The sequence below is a fragment of the Choloepus didactylus genome, chromosome 2, assembly GCF_015220235.1.
Source record: "Choloepus didactylus isolate mChoDid1 chromosome 2, mChoDid1.pri, whole genome shotgun sequence".
NCBI lineage: Eukaryota > Metazoa > Chordata > Mammalia > Pilosa > Megalonychidae > Choloepus > Choloepus didactylus.
The window spans coordinates 186,841,022-186,858,239 of NC_051308.1; the positions used below are offsets into that span (position 1 = coordinate 186,841,022).

The 17,218-nt window shown below is 40.3% G+C and overlaps 1 protein-coding gene across 9 annotated transcripts in view; it reads right to left on the reverse strand.

Annotated features, from left to right (window-relative positions):
* Nucleotides 1–17,218, reverse strand: part of FGGY (FGGY carbohydrate kinase domain containing) — a 472,286-nt gene that overhangs the window by 83,356 nt on the left and 371,712 nt on the right. For all 9 annotated transcript variants that reach the window (XM_037827092.1, XM_037827091.1, XM_037827085.1 and 6 more), the window contains 2 exons: nt 5,787–5,861; nt 115–235 (listed from right to left, as the gene is read on the reverse strand). In XM_037827092.1, coding sequence (XP_037683020.1) covers nt 115–235; nt 5,787–5,861 — 196 coding nt within the window. The remainder of the gene's footprint in view (nt 1–114; nt 236–5,786; nt 5,862–17,218) is intronic.

The window sequence follows — 17,218 nt, forward strand, 5'->3', positions numbered from 1 at the left end:
ATGCTCAAAATAAATTGGCATATGCCTTATATCCTCCTATTCTCAACCTCAGAACTTGGCCAGCCCATTTGCTGCACGTCTAAAATGACCTTCTCTCCTTCTTCCCAGACTCACCAGTAATGTCCGCATGCATTTGCACAAAAAGGGGATTCTTGCTCAGGCCTCCACATAGGAAAAGAGTACGGATAGAGTGCCCTGCTGCCTCCATGGCCTCGATGATGAGGCGGGTCCCGAACTTAAAGGGAAAAGAAGAAGATGGCATCAGTAAGGTCACAACAGAAATGATACCAAACATTTGCTAAGTGCCTACCTGGTGCCAGACACTGCACCAAGAACTTTACATATACTATCGCAGAAAGCTGAGACTCAGGAGATTATGTTGCTTATGATCGTACAAGTAATTAAGCTGTAGAGTGGGAATTCCAACCTAGGCCTGCCTGACCCCAAAACCCCTTAAATTATGACACCATTTGCTTCTATCAGTAGTAATTGACAATGTGTACAGGGCTAATATTAATGCAGTTCATTAAAACAAATATTTGATGAGTGTCTATAGTGGCCCAGGCCCTCTATTAGGTACTGGGAATAGAGTGTACAGGGTTAGGTACAGGCACAAATGTTCCGGAATGAACAGAGTCAGCAGCGCTTTAGTCAGCCTCCCTTCACTAAATAGGAACTAAAATGTTTATTCTGGGGAAAGGGCACTAACAAATGCAGCAGCAGAAATATGGAAAGAGGACACTAATAACATAAAGAAGGTGAAACCCAAGTCTTCAGGCTGGCAGAGGGTTAAAATTACCTTTCCTATCACTTGAAACCAGGCAGTGGTGCTCTAATAACGAGTCTTCCAGCCAGAAAACCACTCCCAGTTACTGCTTAATGACCTGGGATGATGCGGAAATCACATGCTCTGGTTGACTCAGGGCCTCATTATATTTTCATTTCAGAATTTTTACCCTAATGTTTTCCTAAAATGCATTATACTCTTCCTTGTCTTGCTAAGTATACTAAACTCAACCTACAAACCTTTAATACTTGCAAATAAGACACTGCCTTGGGGTCGTCGTTGTGGTGAATCTTACTGTACAATTCTTTAGTTTTGGCCAGGACGTTTGAATAGCTTAAAATCATAATTTATTTGGCATATGGATTGAAAACAAAAAGATGAACTGTGGTTTGGCCTTAAGGAGGCAGACGGCATGGTGATGTTTAAGAAAGTGGCTCCAAAGAAAATGAGGAAGAGGTTTTTCCCCCTAGGGATTTGGATTTTTTGGTGGACAGATAGCCTTTGAAATGTTTACAGCTTGAGTGATTCTGGGGGATGACAAAGTCCCAGATGTGGACAACGGAGTGAAATGCTGAAGTGGAAGGAGAAGGTCAGTGGAGATAAGGAGGTCAAGGATCTGAGAGGCTGAAGTGTCTCTACAGATGGTGTCGCCACCAAGAAGAAGGAGGGGTTTGGGCTGTGAGAAGATGTAAGCCAATGTCACAAGTTTTAGTGACAGTGTGGCAATGTTGGGAAGTTGGTACCTGAGTGCACAGAGAAGGAGAAGAAGGTAGTTCAGCTTGAGGGCATGAGGGATCAGAGGTTTACCAATTTGGAAGGGAGTCAGGACGTTCACCCAGGCCCTAAGGGAGGTGGGAAGCATGGCCAGGGCAGTCATCTTTGACAAGGCTGCCTGGAGAGCTGTCTCCCTTGTACTTGGAGTATGTTTGGGGGAGAAAGTGGTCAGAGGGTGATCTGTGTACTGTAAGATATGAAATCTTGATTGGTGTGGAGGAAATGATGAGGGATGGGGCAGTTCATGAGCAAAGGACACAGCAGTTCCCACCCACAGGTTTTTAGAATTTTCAAAGCTATGCATGAATCTGGTAAGAATATGGATTACGTGAAGGTTGGGAACCAAAGATAACCCACAGATGTAATGTGTTTAAAAAAATTAAATCATGTTGTACGGTATAAGGCCAGATCCTGCCTATTGACTAGGGCTGATTACCCCCAGATGTTCTTTCTTATGTTTTTTGGGGGTCATGAACCCCCTTGAGAATATGATAAAACCTACTGACCTCCCCAGAAATAAAATTCACATACAAAAATATATTTTAAATAATTTTGGTTGGTCTAGAGATGCCCTTAAGCCCACTATGGGTCATTTAGTGTCCCTGGATTCCAGGTAACCTTTGTCTACCCTTGGGGCAGAGACTTATAGTAGCTAAAGGCATGGGTTTTTGAATATAGAAAACCTAGGATGACATTCAGACATTTCACCTATTTTTTTAAATCAACCTCGTACCTAACCTTTCTAAGACTCAATTCTCATTTTTAAAGTGGGAATAAAAATACCATATTCATTCAGTGGGAAATGCTATGGATTGTCAGAAATGTTAACATGCAAACAAAAACTGCATTCTTAGATGTGATGAAATACAGTAATACATATCTTATAAGTTTGTTGTTGAAGACAGTATATGTAAAACTCAATGTCAGGCACATGGAAAGTGCTTACAAATGGGAGCTATTCTGATTATCACCTGTCTACTAGGCACTCTAATCTTATGACAAACTTGAGAACTGTGTATTGTTATCCCCATTTTAAAGAATTGATAATGGGACTCAGAGGAGTTATATAAGGCAATACAGTCTGTATTGGGGAGTAGGTAAGCTGCCTATCATTTTGCATGGAAATGCCTTACAAAACTATTATTTCTGATACTTGGCTGTAATAGTCTGACTCTCCCCCATGCAGCACTGTCAGCTGGAATTTCTCACTCGGGCGGGTGGTTAGTTACAGGACAGTCCCTTTCGGTGTCTTAGACTCCAATCCGTGAAACACTCCACCCTCCTTAAAGGCCCTGCCAAAGGGCTTTGTGCTAACATGATTTTGTGCTTACCTTTCTGGAAAAAATGTTTTCACAGAGAAATTTAAATTAAAATTAGGCTAGTCCAGTGGGAATGTACAGAACAAAATGCAAATTGAGAGACTTCAAATGCAAATAGTACTTTTGAGGGTCTATTCTGAAAAGAAAACTATAGATGAACAGGCTATGGATAAAGCTGGGTATTTGACAGGTCTTTCAATTAAGCATGATCAAGAGAGAATCGTACTTCATGAAGGGTTTTGCACAGTCCCAAGTTAATTTCATTACCGTCTCTCTTTAACTCCATTCCACTGCTACAAAATACCAACCATGGATATTACTATATAGAGGAATTTGCGTAACTTTAATTTATCAAAAAGAAAAGAAAAAATTTGATAAATTTAATTTATCAAAAAGAAAGGGGTGCTAGGGCAATGTTCCAGAACAATGCAATAGAATTCTTTTTTCAAACTGTCATCCTGGGAAAATATCTGTTATCAAAATGCTTCATTAAAATGTACATTTTTGCTTAAAAGAGCAGCACAATCTGATATTTTTGTAAAACAAACTGAACCCTTCACAATTCAAGTGGATCCACAATAAAATCTTATCTAAAAATCTTTGTCTTAAAATGTCTTCCATTTATGGTATTATAAAAGTCATTAAGACAATGGACAGAATAAATACGATAGCTTTTAATATATGTATGGCCCGTTAAATACAAGATTGATTTTCCAAGCGTGTGGTACTGGGGAAATGTAGCTGGCTTTTTTCCCCTCCTTCCGCCTACATTAGCTTTAACCTCATTTATACATTCCTGGACTTCTGCTGCAGTGCTCTTAGCAGGAAGAAGATCTTGTGAGACAATCCCAAGTCATATTAATAATGTTTTCTAAGATGTGTAAAGTAAAAACTGTTCTTGGGAATAGTTGAAAGCTTAATTCCTTCTAGTCCATAGCCTTTACAGCCAGATCAAAGAAAATATAACGGGAGCCTGGAAGTGAGACAGAAGTTCAAATTCCAACTACCACACACTAGCTGCTTGTCTTTGGGCAAATGGTCTTCCCTTTGTCTGTAAAATGGGGGCACTCCCACCTACTCCAAGGGTTACTGTCCTAAACCACATGCAGATAAGATACTTGGTTTGGAGCCTGGCATGGAGTTGATGCCCAAAGAAAGATTTCGGTCATATACCATATAAATTATGTGACGCTCCTTGGCCTTCCCAGGCTAGCCTCATTCTTCACGCCCACCTCTTAGCATGTACTCAGAAGAGTATTCCACTTTGATTTGCTAGGATTATTCCTTTCAGTGCAAGCATTTCATTCCACTAAAAGACTTCATATAATAACATTAACAAACAAGAAAATAAAAGTACCTCAAAACTTCACATACCTAGTTTTATTTTAGAAAGTCGTGGGTTCAAATCCCAGGTCTGCCACTTACTAGTTTTAAGACCCTGAACAAGTTCATTAACTGTGCTGATGCTTTCTAATATGTGGAATGGGGATTATAATACCTACCTCATAAGGCTAAACCAGATAATGTGTATAATGTGTTTAGCACAGTGCCTGGCACATAATAAACACCCCAAAGCTATTTATCATCATCATAAAACAGGATGACTAAATAATTATCTTTACCACTGATGTACCCTTTTGTTTTCCGTTTTCATTTTACAATCCACTCTCTCCATTTTGATAAATGTCAGAATTGTTTGCTTTTGACCAAGTTTCCATGCATAAAGCAGTCTGATTGATTTTACTGAACTGGCCAAGCTATTAAATCAATAAGATAGCTACTTTAGGAAGATACTGTCAAACTGGTTTGTAAGCTAAAAGGACTGTTTAATCTAATCAAGTTGGCTGATCCCATCTTCCCAGGCAGTTGCATTAAAAATGGTACGTTCCTTTAGTAATTAGGAAGTTCTGCTTTCTCATGGCACATGGCACCTGGACAAATCTGAGCATAAGTAAAGCACTTTGCTGGTGAAATGAATAAAAACTGCGTAGTTCTATTGTTTACAATAATGAGTTAAAAAAGCAATTATTTGGAGAAAAAGAACTGCATAATTGAATACAATTGAATAGCATGTAAATATATCCATATATCATTAGTAAACTGAAAAAGAGGTATGCTCCTGAAAAATCAAATGTGAATCAAAATTTAGTGAACTGATTTTTCCTTTCTGTTGACTCCCTTCTTTTTCCAGGAGTGGCTAAGCCTCAACGGGTTAACTGTTACTTTGGGGTCTCTACCCACTTGGATACCCTGAAAGCCAAAATGCACTTTCTGTCATAGGCACACCATGCCATTTACGTGTTTTCAGACATACAGGGCCCTCTTGCAGCCCACCATGGATCACCTCTAGAGAATAATATGCCATGTACAATGGTCTTCCAAGGATTTTGTTTTCAGTTTTGACTGATCACCAGTTTAGGAGCTTCTAACACTTTAGCTTTAAATTCCTCCTTCCCTGACTAACCAAATCTCTCATTTAACCAGCTAAATTATCTAAACCCAAACACCTTCATGTTATAAGGAAGCCTGCTATCTAAAGGAACCCTGTTATGAACCCTTTTGAGAAGCGAACAATATCATGGGTTTTATAAATTTGTACATTCTTACATCAGCATTTCTTAATGCAGGGATATGTGGTATCTGCTTGTTTACTTCTATTTAATAGAGTTTAGAAGGCAAATTAGATAAATGGCAAGTATGACATTCAAAGACTTTAACTCCTTTCAGCTTTTTAGCTATGTGAGGTTATTAGTAAAGTAGGTGAAGAACTTCATCAACATTTCCTTCTGGACAGACAAGCATCTCTTTTTGGCAAGCTCCCTTTTAATTAAGACTCTTGGGGAGCAATGGCCTGAAGTTTATTGACAGCCTTAAGTCTCCTTAAGAATGGCACTGAAGTGTCTTACAGCAATGGCTTGAACCGTGGCCAGGTAGAGAATGGCAAGATCATCGAGGTCCTGAGACAGTTTCAATCCAGTGACCTGCAGGGATGAAGAAAAGAAAAGAAGGAGATGGCTAAAAGGAGCTGCCACAGAGAGAGATAGTTCCCATGAAACACGCTCAGATGTGTTTTCTTGCTGAAACAAGTTCATATGCAAATCCTCTTTTTGTGAGCTGAATGTGAAATGCCTACTAAATAGTTTAATCTCCAGACCTGGGAAAAACTATCCCTTCCTCCCCAAAAGAAAACGTCTTGCCCTTGGATTAAATAAAAACAAAACAAAACAAACACTGTAACACTGTAGGAAGAATGCATTTGATATGTCTTGAATATCTTTCTTATTATTTTTTCTAAATGCTCTTTTCCAGTTACCTATTTACTGTGGCTTATATAAATTAACATGTAACAATGTCATTCTAGTAAAAGATGATCTTACTCTGGGTTTGGCTACAGTAAGAACTCAGTGTAAGCATCCAGGGATATTCAGGGTAAAAGAGTATGTCCCCTATAAATGTTATACCTACTAGAGGATAATTTAGAATCTGTGGTTTGCAAGGGGAACCCATTAAAGTTAATCAGAACCATATGCTTATATGGAGTATGTCAATCTCTGAGAGATTGCTGGATTTGGATGCCGTCAAGATTTGTTCACAATCCCACCTTCACATCTCTCATTCATCCAGGTGTACTCTTCAGAGTATTCGCAGAGGGTAAAGACTACTGGTATCTTCAAGCTTAGCCTGAAGTTTGTGGACATCAATGCCAGAATTCACCTTAGATTTTTACATTACAAAATCAATTCATATTACATATATTTACTCAGGGCCTTCAGCGTGTATGTTTCTGAGTTCAACTGGTGTCAACATGTAATTTACATTAAAATAGGGGAGTGAGTGGTCTGCCCAGGTTCCTGTCTTTCATGTCTCCAGATTTCACCCCAAATCCAGATTAAGGGATCAGGCCTGGTCTGTGGCAGCCCACAAATACAAGTCAGTTGCTCAGACTACAAATCTGGGAGCCCTCTTCCTCGATCCACCCCTCCCCACCCCCCGCCATTCCCATATTTAATCAGTCTCCAAGTTCTGTACACTTGCCCTCCCAAATCTTTTTTGAATCCATCCCCTTCTCTTCATCCTCACTGTCACTCACTTCCTAATCAAGGCCACCATATTCCCTCCCGATTGCTGAAAAATCCTCCCAAGAAATCTTCCTCTCTCTAATTGTGCTCCTTTCTACAATGAAGCCAGAGTGATTGTTCTGAAATGCAAATCTGATCATGGTACTCCCAGTTAAAAACCCTCCCCACTACCCTCAATTCACAGAACTGCCTTCACGTGTCTGATGTGCTCCTGTGAGCTCGCCCCTGCTTGCCTCTACAGTGTCTACTCTCGAGCGTCCTCTCTTAACATCCCATGCTCCAGCTATTCTGAATTACTCATCTAAGTCTGCTGAGGGGAGTCCTGAATTCAGTGGAACCACCTACTGGTAGTTTTTCTTGCAAATAACAGGACAAGCAGATGAGAACTATGGCTTTGGTTCTGACACACAGGCAGAAGGTTTGATTAAAAGACCAAAGGAGAACTCTGGGGATGCATCTTTTCAAGCCGATAACTCTGTGAAGGAACTAACCTCACAAAGTTCCCTGGAGACATAAACATATACTAGGAATGCTGCAGCTAGGAGAGAACATGAACAACACTGACATTACAGAACTTCATTTCACAGGCAAGGAAAGAATTTGCCTCAAGGAACACAGAGAATGGAAACCAGAAGCTCATGTCTACCTACTCTATACTGCGGAGATGCCGACCACAGCATCTCCAATGCTTAGCCCTGTGCCTGGCACAGAGTAAGCACTAAATAGATATTTGTTGAATGGATGAGTGGCAATTCAATGCTTTTTTTCCTTTTGGACATCACTCTCCCTCCTAATGTCCTATCTTTCTTTGTCAAATTATGTAATTATAGGCAAACAATATTTACTACCTCAGCTCCTCACGTATTCAACGGGGAGGAGACATTTGCTCCGAGCCCCAAGAGATAGGAGCACTGGGAAACACTTCTGGTCCCTTGCTCCATGTTCTCAAACCCCCTGCATACTTACTCTGCCTCATCAGAGGAGTGGCTTGTATAAGACTGGTAAAAGTAAGGACCCTGCTAGCTCAAATGGAGCCTTTGTGTGAATTAGAAAAAGGTGCTCTCTCCAAGCAAACTAAATGCAAAAGGAATTCCATCTGGGAGAATGAATTATAAAAAGGTAGGGGGTGGACTGGATTTTAGCCCAGTAACGAGCCCCCTCAGCTGCATGCCCTCGTGTGGGCAATTTGCACCGTGGCCTGCAGAGGTCCTGGGTAAAAATCACTAGTTGTGAACGGTCTCTTTTCTTTTCTGGCTTGGCTTCAAGCAGAGCACCTCTGCTGTTGGTCTATTGGGGAAGCAACATGGCGACTCAGAGCCCTCCTCCAGAGCCAGGCCAGGAGGCTGCCTCCCTCCGGCTCCCTTTCCTTGACCAGTGTGATGAAGGTCATGATCCTCTGTGGCTGGGTATGTGTTTGCTTAGCAGACCCAAGTCTCCAGATTGGTGGGTCCTGAAGACCAGATTTGGATAGTTGGTGATGGCTGTGAGGGGAAGATTTGACTTTGGGTGTAAGATGTTTTCCCCTACTAATATTTATTAGGAATCTGAGTGCTTTGTTTAATAACATTGATAATGTAACTGGTTCTGGTATCTTTCTCAATTAGTTTGAACCCAGAGAAAAGGAGTGGTGTGATGATAATGCCAGATTTACCTTCCTTAATCTCCAGTTGGTATCGATGAGAACTTCTAAAAGTACTGATATTCAAGCAAAAAGATATTATGGACCCTTTTTTAAACTTCCTGTGCCTCAATAACTCAGAAAGAAGAGAAATGGGGAGATAACTTTTTTTTTTTAACAGAAACTGAGAATGAGCTATTCATTGTAATTGAACACTAAATTTTACTCTTGAGCTTGCTAATAGCAATGGCAAAAAGAGACACATGATGGGGTGAAATAGCTTTCTTTTCTGATAAATAAAACAAACTATCCTTCAAGGGAAATAAGATTATTCCTGGAAAGAAATTCTAGAAGGAATTTATCATATGGACCATTATATGGAAGGGACTTGGTAGCAAAAGGGAAGAAGCAAACTTCTTATAGCCATTTCTAACATTTCCTTATCATGAATATAAAGGCCATGGTGGAGAAATGTGATTCAGTGAAAGACATTTCTCTCTGAAGTGCAAAATTACTGTGTCTGGAGTCCCTACTTCCTTGACATCTCACCTGATATGCAAGATGGAGACACTAGAAGAACAGATATTCATCATGGTCATTTGATTCTCTCTTAAATACCAGTGGCCTCAGCCCTGCCTTGACAAAGGTCAAAAGGCCATCAGCTCAAGATGGAACTTTCTAAGGGGTGCCTGCCATGCAGATTTCTTGCTGGGTTGGAGGGTCCTCAGAGAGCTGTCTTGGTAAGAAGGTGGTGGCATAGCTTCGGGAGTACCAGGAATATACCAGGGGAGGGGCTGCTTTGTAATGAGTGAGAAGGCTGGCACAGACCAGGCTGAAAGCTGAATTATTTCATCAATAAGAGGAAATGGGGAGGAAGTAGAAGGAGTGTGCATGTTCCTATTTTGAATGTTTGCACGAGATGGTGAAATATGTGGGGAAGCCCCTGGAGAGATGCAAGGGTAAGCACATTTTATATATTTTGGCTATTATGTAATTATGAAAGCTGTAAGAGAAAGTATGTATAATTAATATTTAGAAATGTGTGAAAGCCACATGTTTGCCAAAAAGATGCAAACGACTGCAACTGATAATGTCAACATCCTAGATTACGGATATGAAATACTTATGCAAATATTGGGATTTTTGAATTTGGAAGAGAAGCATAGGTGGAATGGAAAGAAGATGAGGTTTGAAATCAGAAACCTGGATTGAAATTTTGACATTCCCATTTACCTGGCTGCAGGGCATTTGTAACCTCTCTGAGCCTCAATTTTTTCATCTGTAAAATGGGGATGAGATGAGATAGCATTTGAAAATTGCCTTTCTTTTTCAGTAAGCTGTACTGAGCCAACAAGAGCTAAGTACTCTTCTAGCACCATGTGCACATAGGTGGCATTTAATAAATGTTCATTCTTTTGAATTGCATAAAGGACTCAATCCCATACATTAACTGGGATACAGCAATAAAGCATCTCCTTCAACATGGAGGTGTACATGCTACTGATACCACCAGGATAGAGAGGGGCACTGGTTGTACTGTGTGAGGAGGCCAAGGCAGAAGGTTTTTTTGGTTTTGTTTTGTTTTAATGCTAATCGTCACAGCTTTTCACTTTTGAACACTGGCCATTGGAATGACTGGGGAAGCTGGGTTCCTCTTTGTTGGCTGGAGGTGCTATTAATACCTCCCCCCCCCAACACACACACCCTACCACCCTATGCTCCTATAGATACCTGGGCAGGAGAGTTAACACAGCAATTTTGTTACGCTCGAGCGTAACCCTCAATAATGATAAAAGTAGGGATGACTATGAGTCGGAGAAGCAATGCACCCCTCATGAGTGGGCCTTGCTGCTGCCCAGGAATAGCACAGTGAAGGAATCACTCACTAGTTGGTAGGGCTAGAGTCCTTATCAACTTCCAGGCTTTCCTTACGCTATAAACAGGAAAGACAGACGGTAACTCTCCACTCCAGACTTAGCTTAAATCCTGCTGCCACTTAGTAGCTGTGCGAACTTGGGCACATTTCTTAACTCTCGACTCCTTCCTGGGATCCCGGTCAAATGTCCAGGAATTCTATTCCAGATTTACTAAGCCTTTGGAGTGGGCCCAGCAATTTGCATTTTTAGCAAGTTCCTAATGCACAATAAATTGTGGGAACCATTGCCCCAACTTGGTATTGTAAATTGTAGGTTCACAGGCCCCAAAATAGTAGAGATTATTACCAAATGTGTTAGTAATTTAGTTAGCTAAATTTTTTTCTTCTTGGTTGCTAAAGGAATTGAAGTGATTATACATATTAGCAAGAAAAAGGGTTCAAGAAGTTTCAAGGGGTCTTCAAAGTTTATAAAATAACATGAAAATACGATTCCTAGCCTTAGGATTTTCTAGGGTCATCAGAGATTGAGGGGATATTCAAGGTTCGGGGGACTTTTTTGAAAGGTTTTCAGAACATGATGAAGCAGCAAAAATGCCCTGTTTGCTTAGTCGATAATGAAGGCAGAACTGATGGACAGACAGCAAGGCAATGAGCAGGATCAGACAAAGATTTAGAGAAAATCTCTGAAGTGGGGAGAAAGATTGGAGGACAGGTCTGAGATAATCAGCAGCCTGGAGGAGAAAGGGGGGCAAAATGTTTAGAAGTTTTAATAAGTATTAGGAATCTAGGCAATTACTTAGTATTGTCTAAATCGCATCCAGATTTGGGTGAATGTGCTAATATAATGAAGCAACTGAATTCCAAAGTTGTCCCCATCTTGTTTATTCAAATGCAACTCTAGGTACTGCTGTAAAGAGATTTTGCAGATAGAATTAAGGTACTAACCAGCAGACCTTAAAATAGGGAGATTATTCGGGATTATCCCAGCAGACCCAATGTAATCACATGAGTCTTTAAAAGAAGAGGAAGGCAGAAGAGTCAGTCAGAGAAATGTGGAAGGAAGAGGAAGGCAGGAGAGATGAGGCAGAAGGGGAAGTCAAAGAGATTCAAAGCATGAGAAGGCCTTGATCCACCGTTGCTGGCTTTTAGGATGGAGAAAGGGGGCCACAAGCCAAAGAATGTGGGTAGCCCCTAGGAGCTGAGAAGGACCCTTGGCTGTCAGTCAGCAAGGAAATCAGGACCTCAAGCTTACAATTGCATGGAACTGAATTGCAACAACAAGTTGGATGAGACTTGAAGCAGATTTTTTCCCAGAACCTCCCAGTAAGAGCACTTGAATATGGTCTCGTGAAACCTGGAGCAGAGAAACCAGCAGAGCCTAATTGGACCTCTGACCTACCTATGAGATAATGGATTTAAGCTGCTAAATTTGTGGTAATTTATCACGTCAGCAACAGACAACTAAAATACACATACCATGGCTAGATGATGGACTGACATTCTCCCTCAGAACCTAACTCTATTGGTGAACTCTATACCGCACAATGCTAGTGCATTGCTGTTTCCCAAATGCACCAGGCACTTCACACTTTGTCTGTCCTGCTCTTGATGCTCTAAGTCCAGAGCATTTTAATATGCTCCTGCATCAGCATCCTGAAGCTATTCTGTACGACTGTCCTGGTTTTCTGTACTGTCTTCGGTCTGTGTGCCAACTTGTTTCCCATCCTTGGTATTCTGGCTTTGGTTCTTTCCCATTATTTGTCTCTTGGGTCTTCCTATTAGATTTCTACTGATTCACTCCTTAGTCTTTTATCATTATAGATTACCTTGGGAAGGACTCCTGTCCATGGTTCACACTCTTGATTTTGTTTGCTTTTTGGTATATAAAGGAAAGATTGGAAAGAAAAGTCTAATTCTGTGGTATAATTTTAAGTCACTAAAATGAGATGGAAATATGGCAGGCATATTGAAAACAGAGCAGGAGGTGGGGGAAAACATAAAGATCTAAGTTTTATTTATTCCAAAGAGTGCCGGTAACTTAGGTTTGAACTCTCTGGATTCTAATCTCACTTCTACTCTTTCTCCTCTGGGAAAATTATTTAAACTCTCTGAGCCTAAATGTCTCTATTCTTTTAAATAGGCAACAACATTATCTTGAAGGGTTATTGAGAAAGTTGGTGATGATGCATGCGAAGCATCTGCCATGGAACCTGGCACATATAGTGGTCACTTAAAAATGGTAGCTATTACAAATCACAATACCAGCTGGCAAACTAGTTACTGCAATAAGAAAACATGTGATCAGAAAACCAGTTAAATGATACTGAGGAGATTAAGCTTTGCTAAAGGACTCACTTTTTCATGGCCAAAACAATATGCAAAAAATGGCTAAATAAAACAGCATTAATTAACAACAAAAACATCAACAAATTCACATCAAGGGTCCACGTGTTTCAAAGGGTTATAAATATGTAACTTGAGCTGGTCAATTAGCTCATGAATTTCCAGCTCCATCATCCATCTGCCCCATCAGAGAAAGCCTCTATTGAGCTCACCTTAGTTGCTGATTCCACGCACATTTGAATCTGTTTAGCAATGCCTATCTCTAGCTAACATTTGGTTTTCTGGGAACTGACTAAGATCTCCTAATGCATCTTTCCTGATACTCGCCCAGCTCTCCACCTACACACTTGTTCTGTGCTTGCTTTGAAGTGTTGTTGGAGCAGCATTCAACTTCTCCAGCACTTTGAACAGCATATAGCCTGATGTTAGAAATCACAACTTTTTCCACTCTAAGTACTGTTGTACTTGCAAAATAACATAGAGAAAACACTTCAACCAATGGTGAATAAGGTTTGTTTTCCTGTCCTAGTAGGTCTCCAAGGTAATTTACTTTTTTGAGTGGGTGTTTTGGGAAAAAAAATAAAATAAAACAAAGAGGCTGTATTAATTTACAAATAGAAACTGGTTATATATACAAGGAGGCCAAGACTCTTTCAAGATTCCAGAACACTAGCTGGCTTATAAGGTAAACCAAATTTCAGTTTTCTGTCATGTTGATGAGGAAATTAAAGGCCAAGGCCTTAATAACCAGAAGCCTAGAGAAAACTAATCTAGACTTGTATGAAACCAGCGTCCTGTGAAGGACCATGTGATTTCAGCTTCTTCAGCTGGTTCTTCACGGCTGGGACCTCAGAGGCTGGGTGAGCCCAATTGGTCCTGGGGCCACATTTAGAACCCCACTGGCCATCTTGTAAACATTCAAGTGAGGGCCACTAAGCAGGAGCTACAGATTCAAAAGCATCTGTTGTTGTCTGTCCACTCTGTGCCAGTCACTGTGCCAGTACCTCTCCATCTGACTGTGACAATGACCCTGCAAGGAAGCCTGCATTACTGATGAGCAGATCAATGCTCACAGAACTAACCTGCCAAAGGTCACACACTGGTATATTTCAATCCAGGATGCAAATACAGGCTTGACTTCAATACTGGGCTCTCTTTTACTGCTTCATAGTTGTAAAAACCATCCAACCAAACATTAAAAATAAAAACCACCATCAAAAAATACTTAAGCCATGTGAAGATGATACTACATCCTCAAAGAAAAAAATGAAACAGCTAGTCACATTGAAGGGAGACTATTATTATCAGAACAAGAAGAAAATGATACTATCAAAAATAATGGGAAGATTCCTGGGTTATGTCCCTAGCTTGCTTATGTGGGTAGGCACATAAAGCAGAAAGGTTTAGAGCCAGGCCAGACTGGGAGTGGTGATTAACTTTGAAATCTGAAGCAGTGAGGGTGTGGAGGAGATTAGAACCATTACTGCAAAGAGATAGGTCAGAGCATAAATGCAAAGACCAGGGTAAGGGTGAAAATGGGAGCCTGAGTGGTGAGGCTGGTTTCACATGGGACTCACTTTATTTTTTTCATTTTAATTACAGTATTCCCCAGCATACAGTATATATCATTTATTTTTAGCCACACTCACTGTACACTTGGATTTCCCTCTTCAGATCTACAGCTAGATGCCAATTCCCAGAGTCTAGGAGTTTTTACTTTGTGTAGCTTTGTTGGACTGAGGTGGAAGGCCCATGGCCTGACTTTCTAACCTCTAGAAAACACAGTATACATACAAAACTATGCCACCACCCCAAACTCACAGCCACCACGTTTTTTCTTGCCTCTCTTTCATTAACAAACTTTCAGTCAGGTCTTTTAGAATGTAAGGCATCACTGTTGATCCTGGCCACTTCCTGCCCAGCTGGCTTCTTAGGTTGGCAGTTTTCTAATGGATTGAATGGAAAGGGAAGGTAAAGTGAACATTGTAGGGGGATCTGGGAAATTAAGTCCATTGGCTGCTTCAAAACCAACCAACCAAACAACCAGCATCAGCAGCAGAGTAGAGGGGTGACTGCCCTGTTTTTAGGCTTGAAGGCTTTTAAGCCAGGGAGCAGAAAGTGGAGAGGGCCTAACTTTTGCAAAGCTGGAGATTCATGTTGTTAACATATTATATATTATGTTTATCAAACAAGCTACGTTAATTAGTCCTTTAGATCCTGAAAAATCTTCCCAGATTCTGTCTGGGAATGTCAATCCTAGTTTTCCTAGTTGAATGCCAATCTAATTTTTCAAGTTGTTGTTTTTAAAACTGATTGTAAATTCAAGAAGGCAGAGGGCTCTTTCAAAATTCCTACAACTTCAGCTAGTTTGTAAAGTACACCGAATTTGAACTTACGCCTTTTTCGTGTACTCACAGGTACTTTTGAGTAAAGTAGAAAAAGGCTGCATTAGGGCTTGTTAGCCAAGTGCCACTGTAAACAGAATTCCATGGTCAAACATTTACTGAGCACTTCCATTGGCTTGCACAGGCCTCTCTATTACAGGGGTCGTGCTGGATGATGCTAGTGTGTACACACACACACACACACACACACACACACACACACACATACAGTAATTATTTTCCCCACATATCTGTGAACTCAGAACAGGTATTGTGTCTTTTTTTTTCATTTGTATTCTCTGGGCCTAGCATAGGCCTGCACATAGTTAGTGCTCAATAAATTTACTGAATAAATGAGTGTCTACAAGGTAAGAGAAAAGAGCCAACTGATATGGGAGGGAAAAACTGAGAGGGAGCAATGCTGCTGATAGAGGAGTATGGAGGATGTTGACTGAGTCTCCAAAAAAATATTTTCTATTTTTATGACCAAGATAAAATACTAAATGCGTCCTATCCTTGGTCAGACATTGGTACAAGGAGCCAAAATTATATACAGGTACATGCACATACTATGATTTCCTTGGCCCTCTCTTGACTCAGTGTCACTACTATCTGGATCTTTCCTGACTCTGAGGCTAGGTTAGGTAATCACTTTCCATGCAGCTAGCGAGCCTGGACAGTGAGTGACTCCTGGAGCTTGATCCCGTATTCCCCTTACCTGTTTATATGTTCTGTCTGCTCCCACCCCAAAGACAGTTATCTTCTTGAGAACTGGGATTGTGTCTAGTTACTTTTATATCCCCCACCAACGAGACCATGGCCTGTAAACAATTAATTCACTGATGAACAAAGGAAGTACTCATAGTTATGATAAAATAGTAACTTCTTATTTTAATTTACCTGGACATTAATATTGGTATCGAGTACTTATCACATGAATAGTAAAAGTTAATGGCAATGTAGTCCATTTGTATCAGTAAATTGCTCCTATATTTTTTCTAGAGGAATAAACAACTTCTTTATTATCTCCATGTTGATTATCAACCATTAATAAATATATATTTAGCATTTACTATGTGTCCAGAGAAAAGTTGCAGAAGCCAAAATAGAGATCATAAGATATGGTTCTCACCCTATGGGGATTATCCTGACAGTTCTAATTGCAATGTAATTTTTAAACTTAATGTTTTATCAAGTACTTCGTTTCTCCCTTAAGCATGGTCTACGAATATAGGAATTGTTGTACCTTAGGATATCTGTGAGTGAACTTGGCAGATAGAAAGTGCCCAAAAAATATTTACTGAATGAGTGCTGGAGATAGGAGTTGTTATAGTTCTGGTGAAATGAAATAAAGTAACAGATGCATTTCAGGAGATTATTTTTGAAGTTATATAAAATAGGATTGAAGGAGAGTGATTTTAGGGGCAAGGTTTAGCACAGAATAGCCTTTCTTCTATTTTATTCTATACTTCTGGGTCACATTGTCTTTCCAGTGTTGTAATATGAATTCAAGGAGTTACAACTACTGCAATGTGAGCCTAAGCCAAGAAGAGTTCCACAGGGAAATCACTGCTAAGAAATATTGGCTGATATATGAGGTATGTTTATAAAACAATAACACTTTTTAAAAAGTAAACATACCAGGACTTTTAGATCCAATTGGACATATGCCCCATAAAAGAGGGACCCTGTGCTAAGAACATACTTGTTCTAATGAGATGCCCATTCCTCAAAATATTCCATCAATTGCTTTGGAATTACACTCTGCATTTGGGTCTGCTTTATTAGAATACCCTTAATGATGGCAATTGTTAAGTCTTTGGAAGTCAGCCAGTGGGAGACATGTCACCTGACCATGCTGGGGGTTGAAGCTGAGTCCTACAGCTGTTGGCAAGGAAAGGAGCCCATCTCTGTGCAACTCCAGGACACATGATCATTTTACTATGTGTTATGGTTTGAATTGTGTCCCACAAGAAGATGTGTTCAAGCCTTAACCTCTGGTCCCATGCATGTGACCTGATTTGGAAACAGTGTCTTT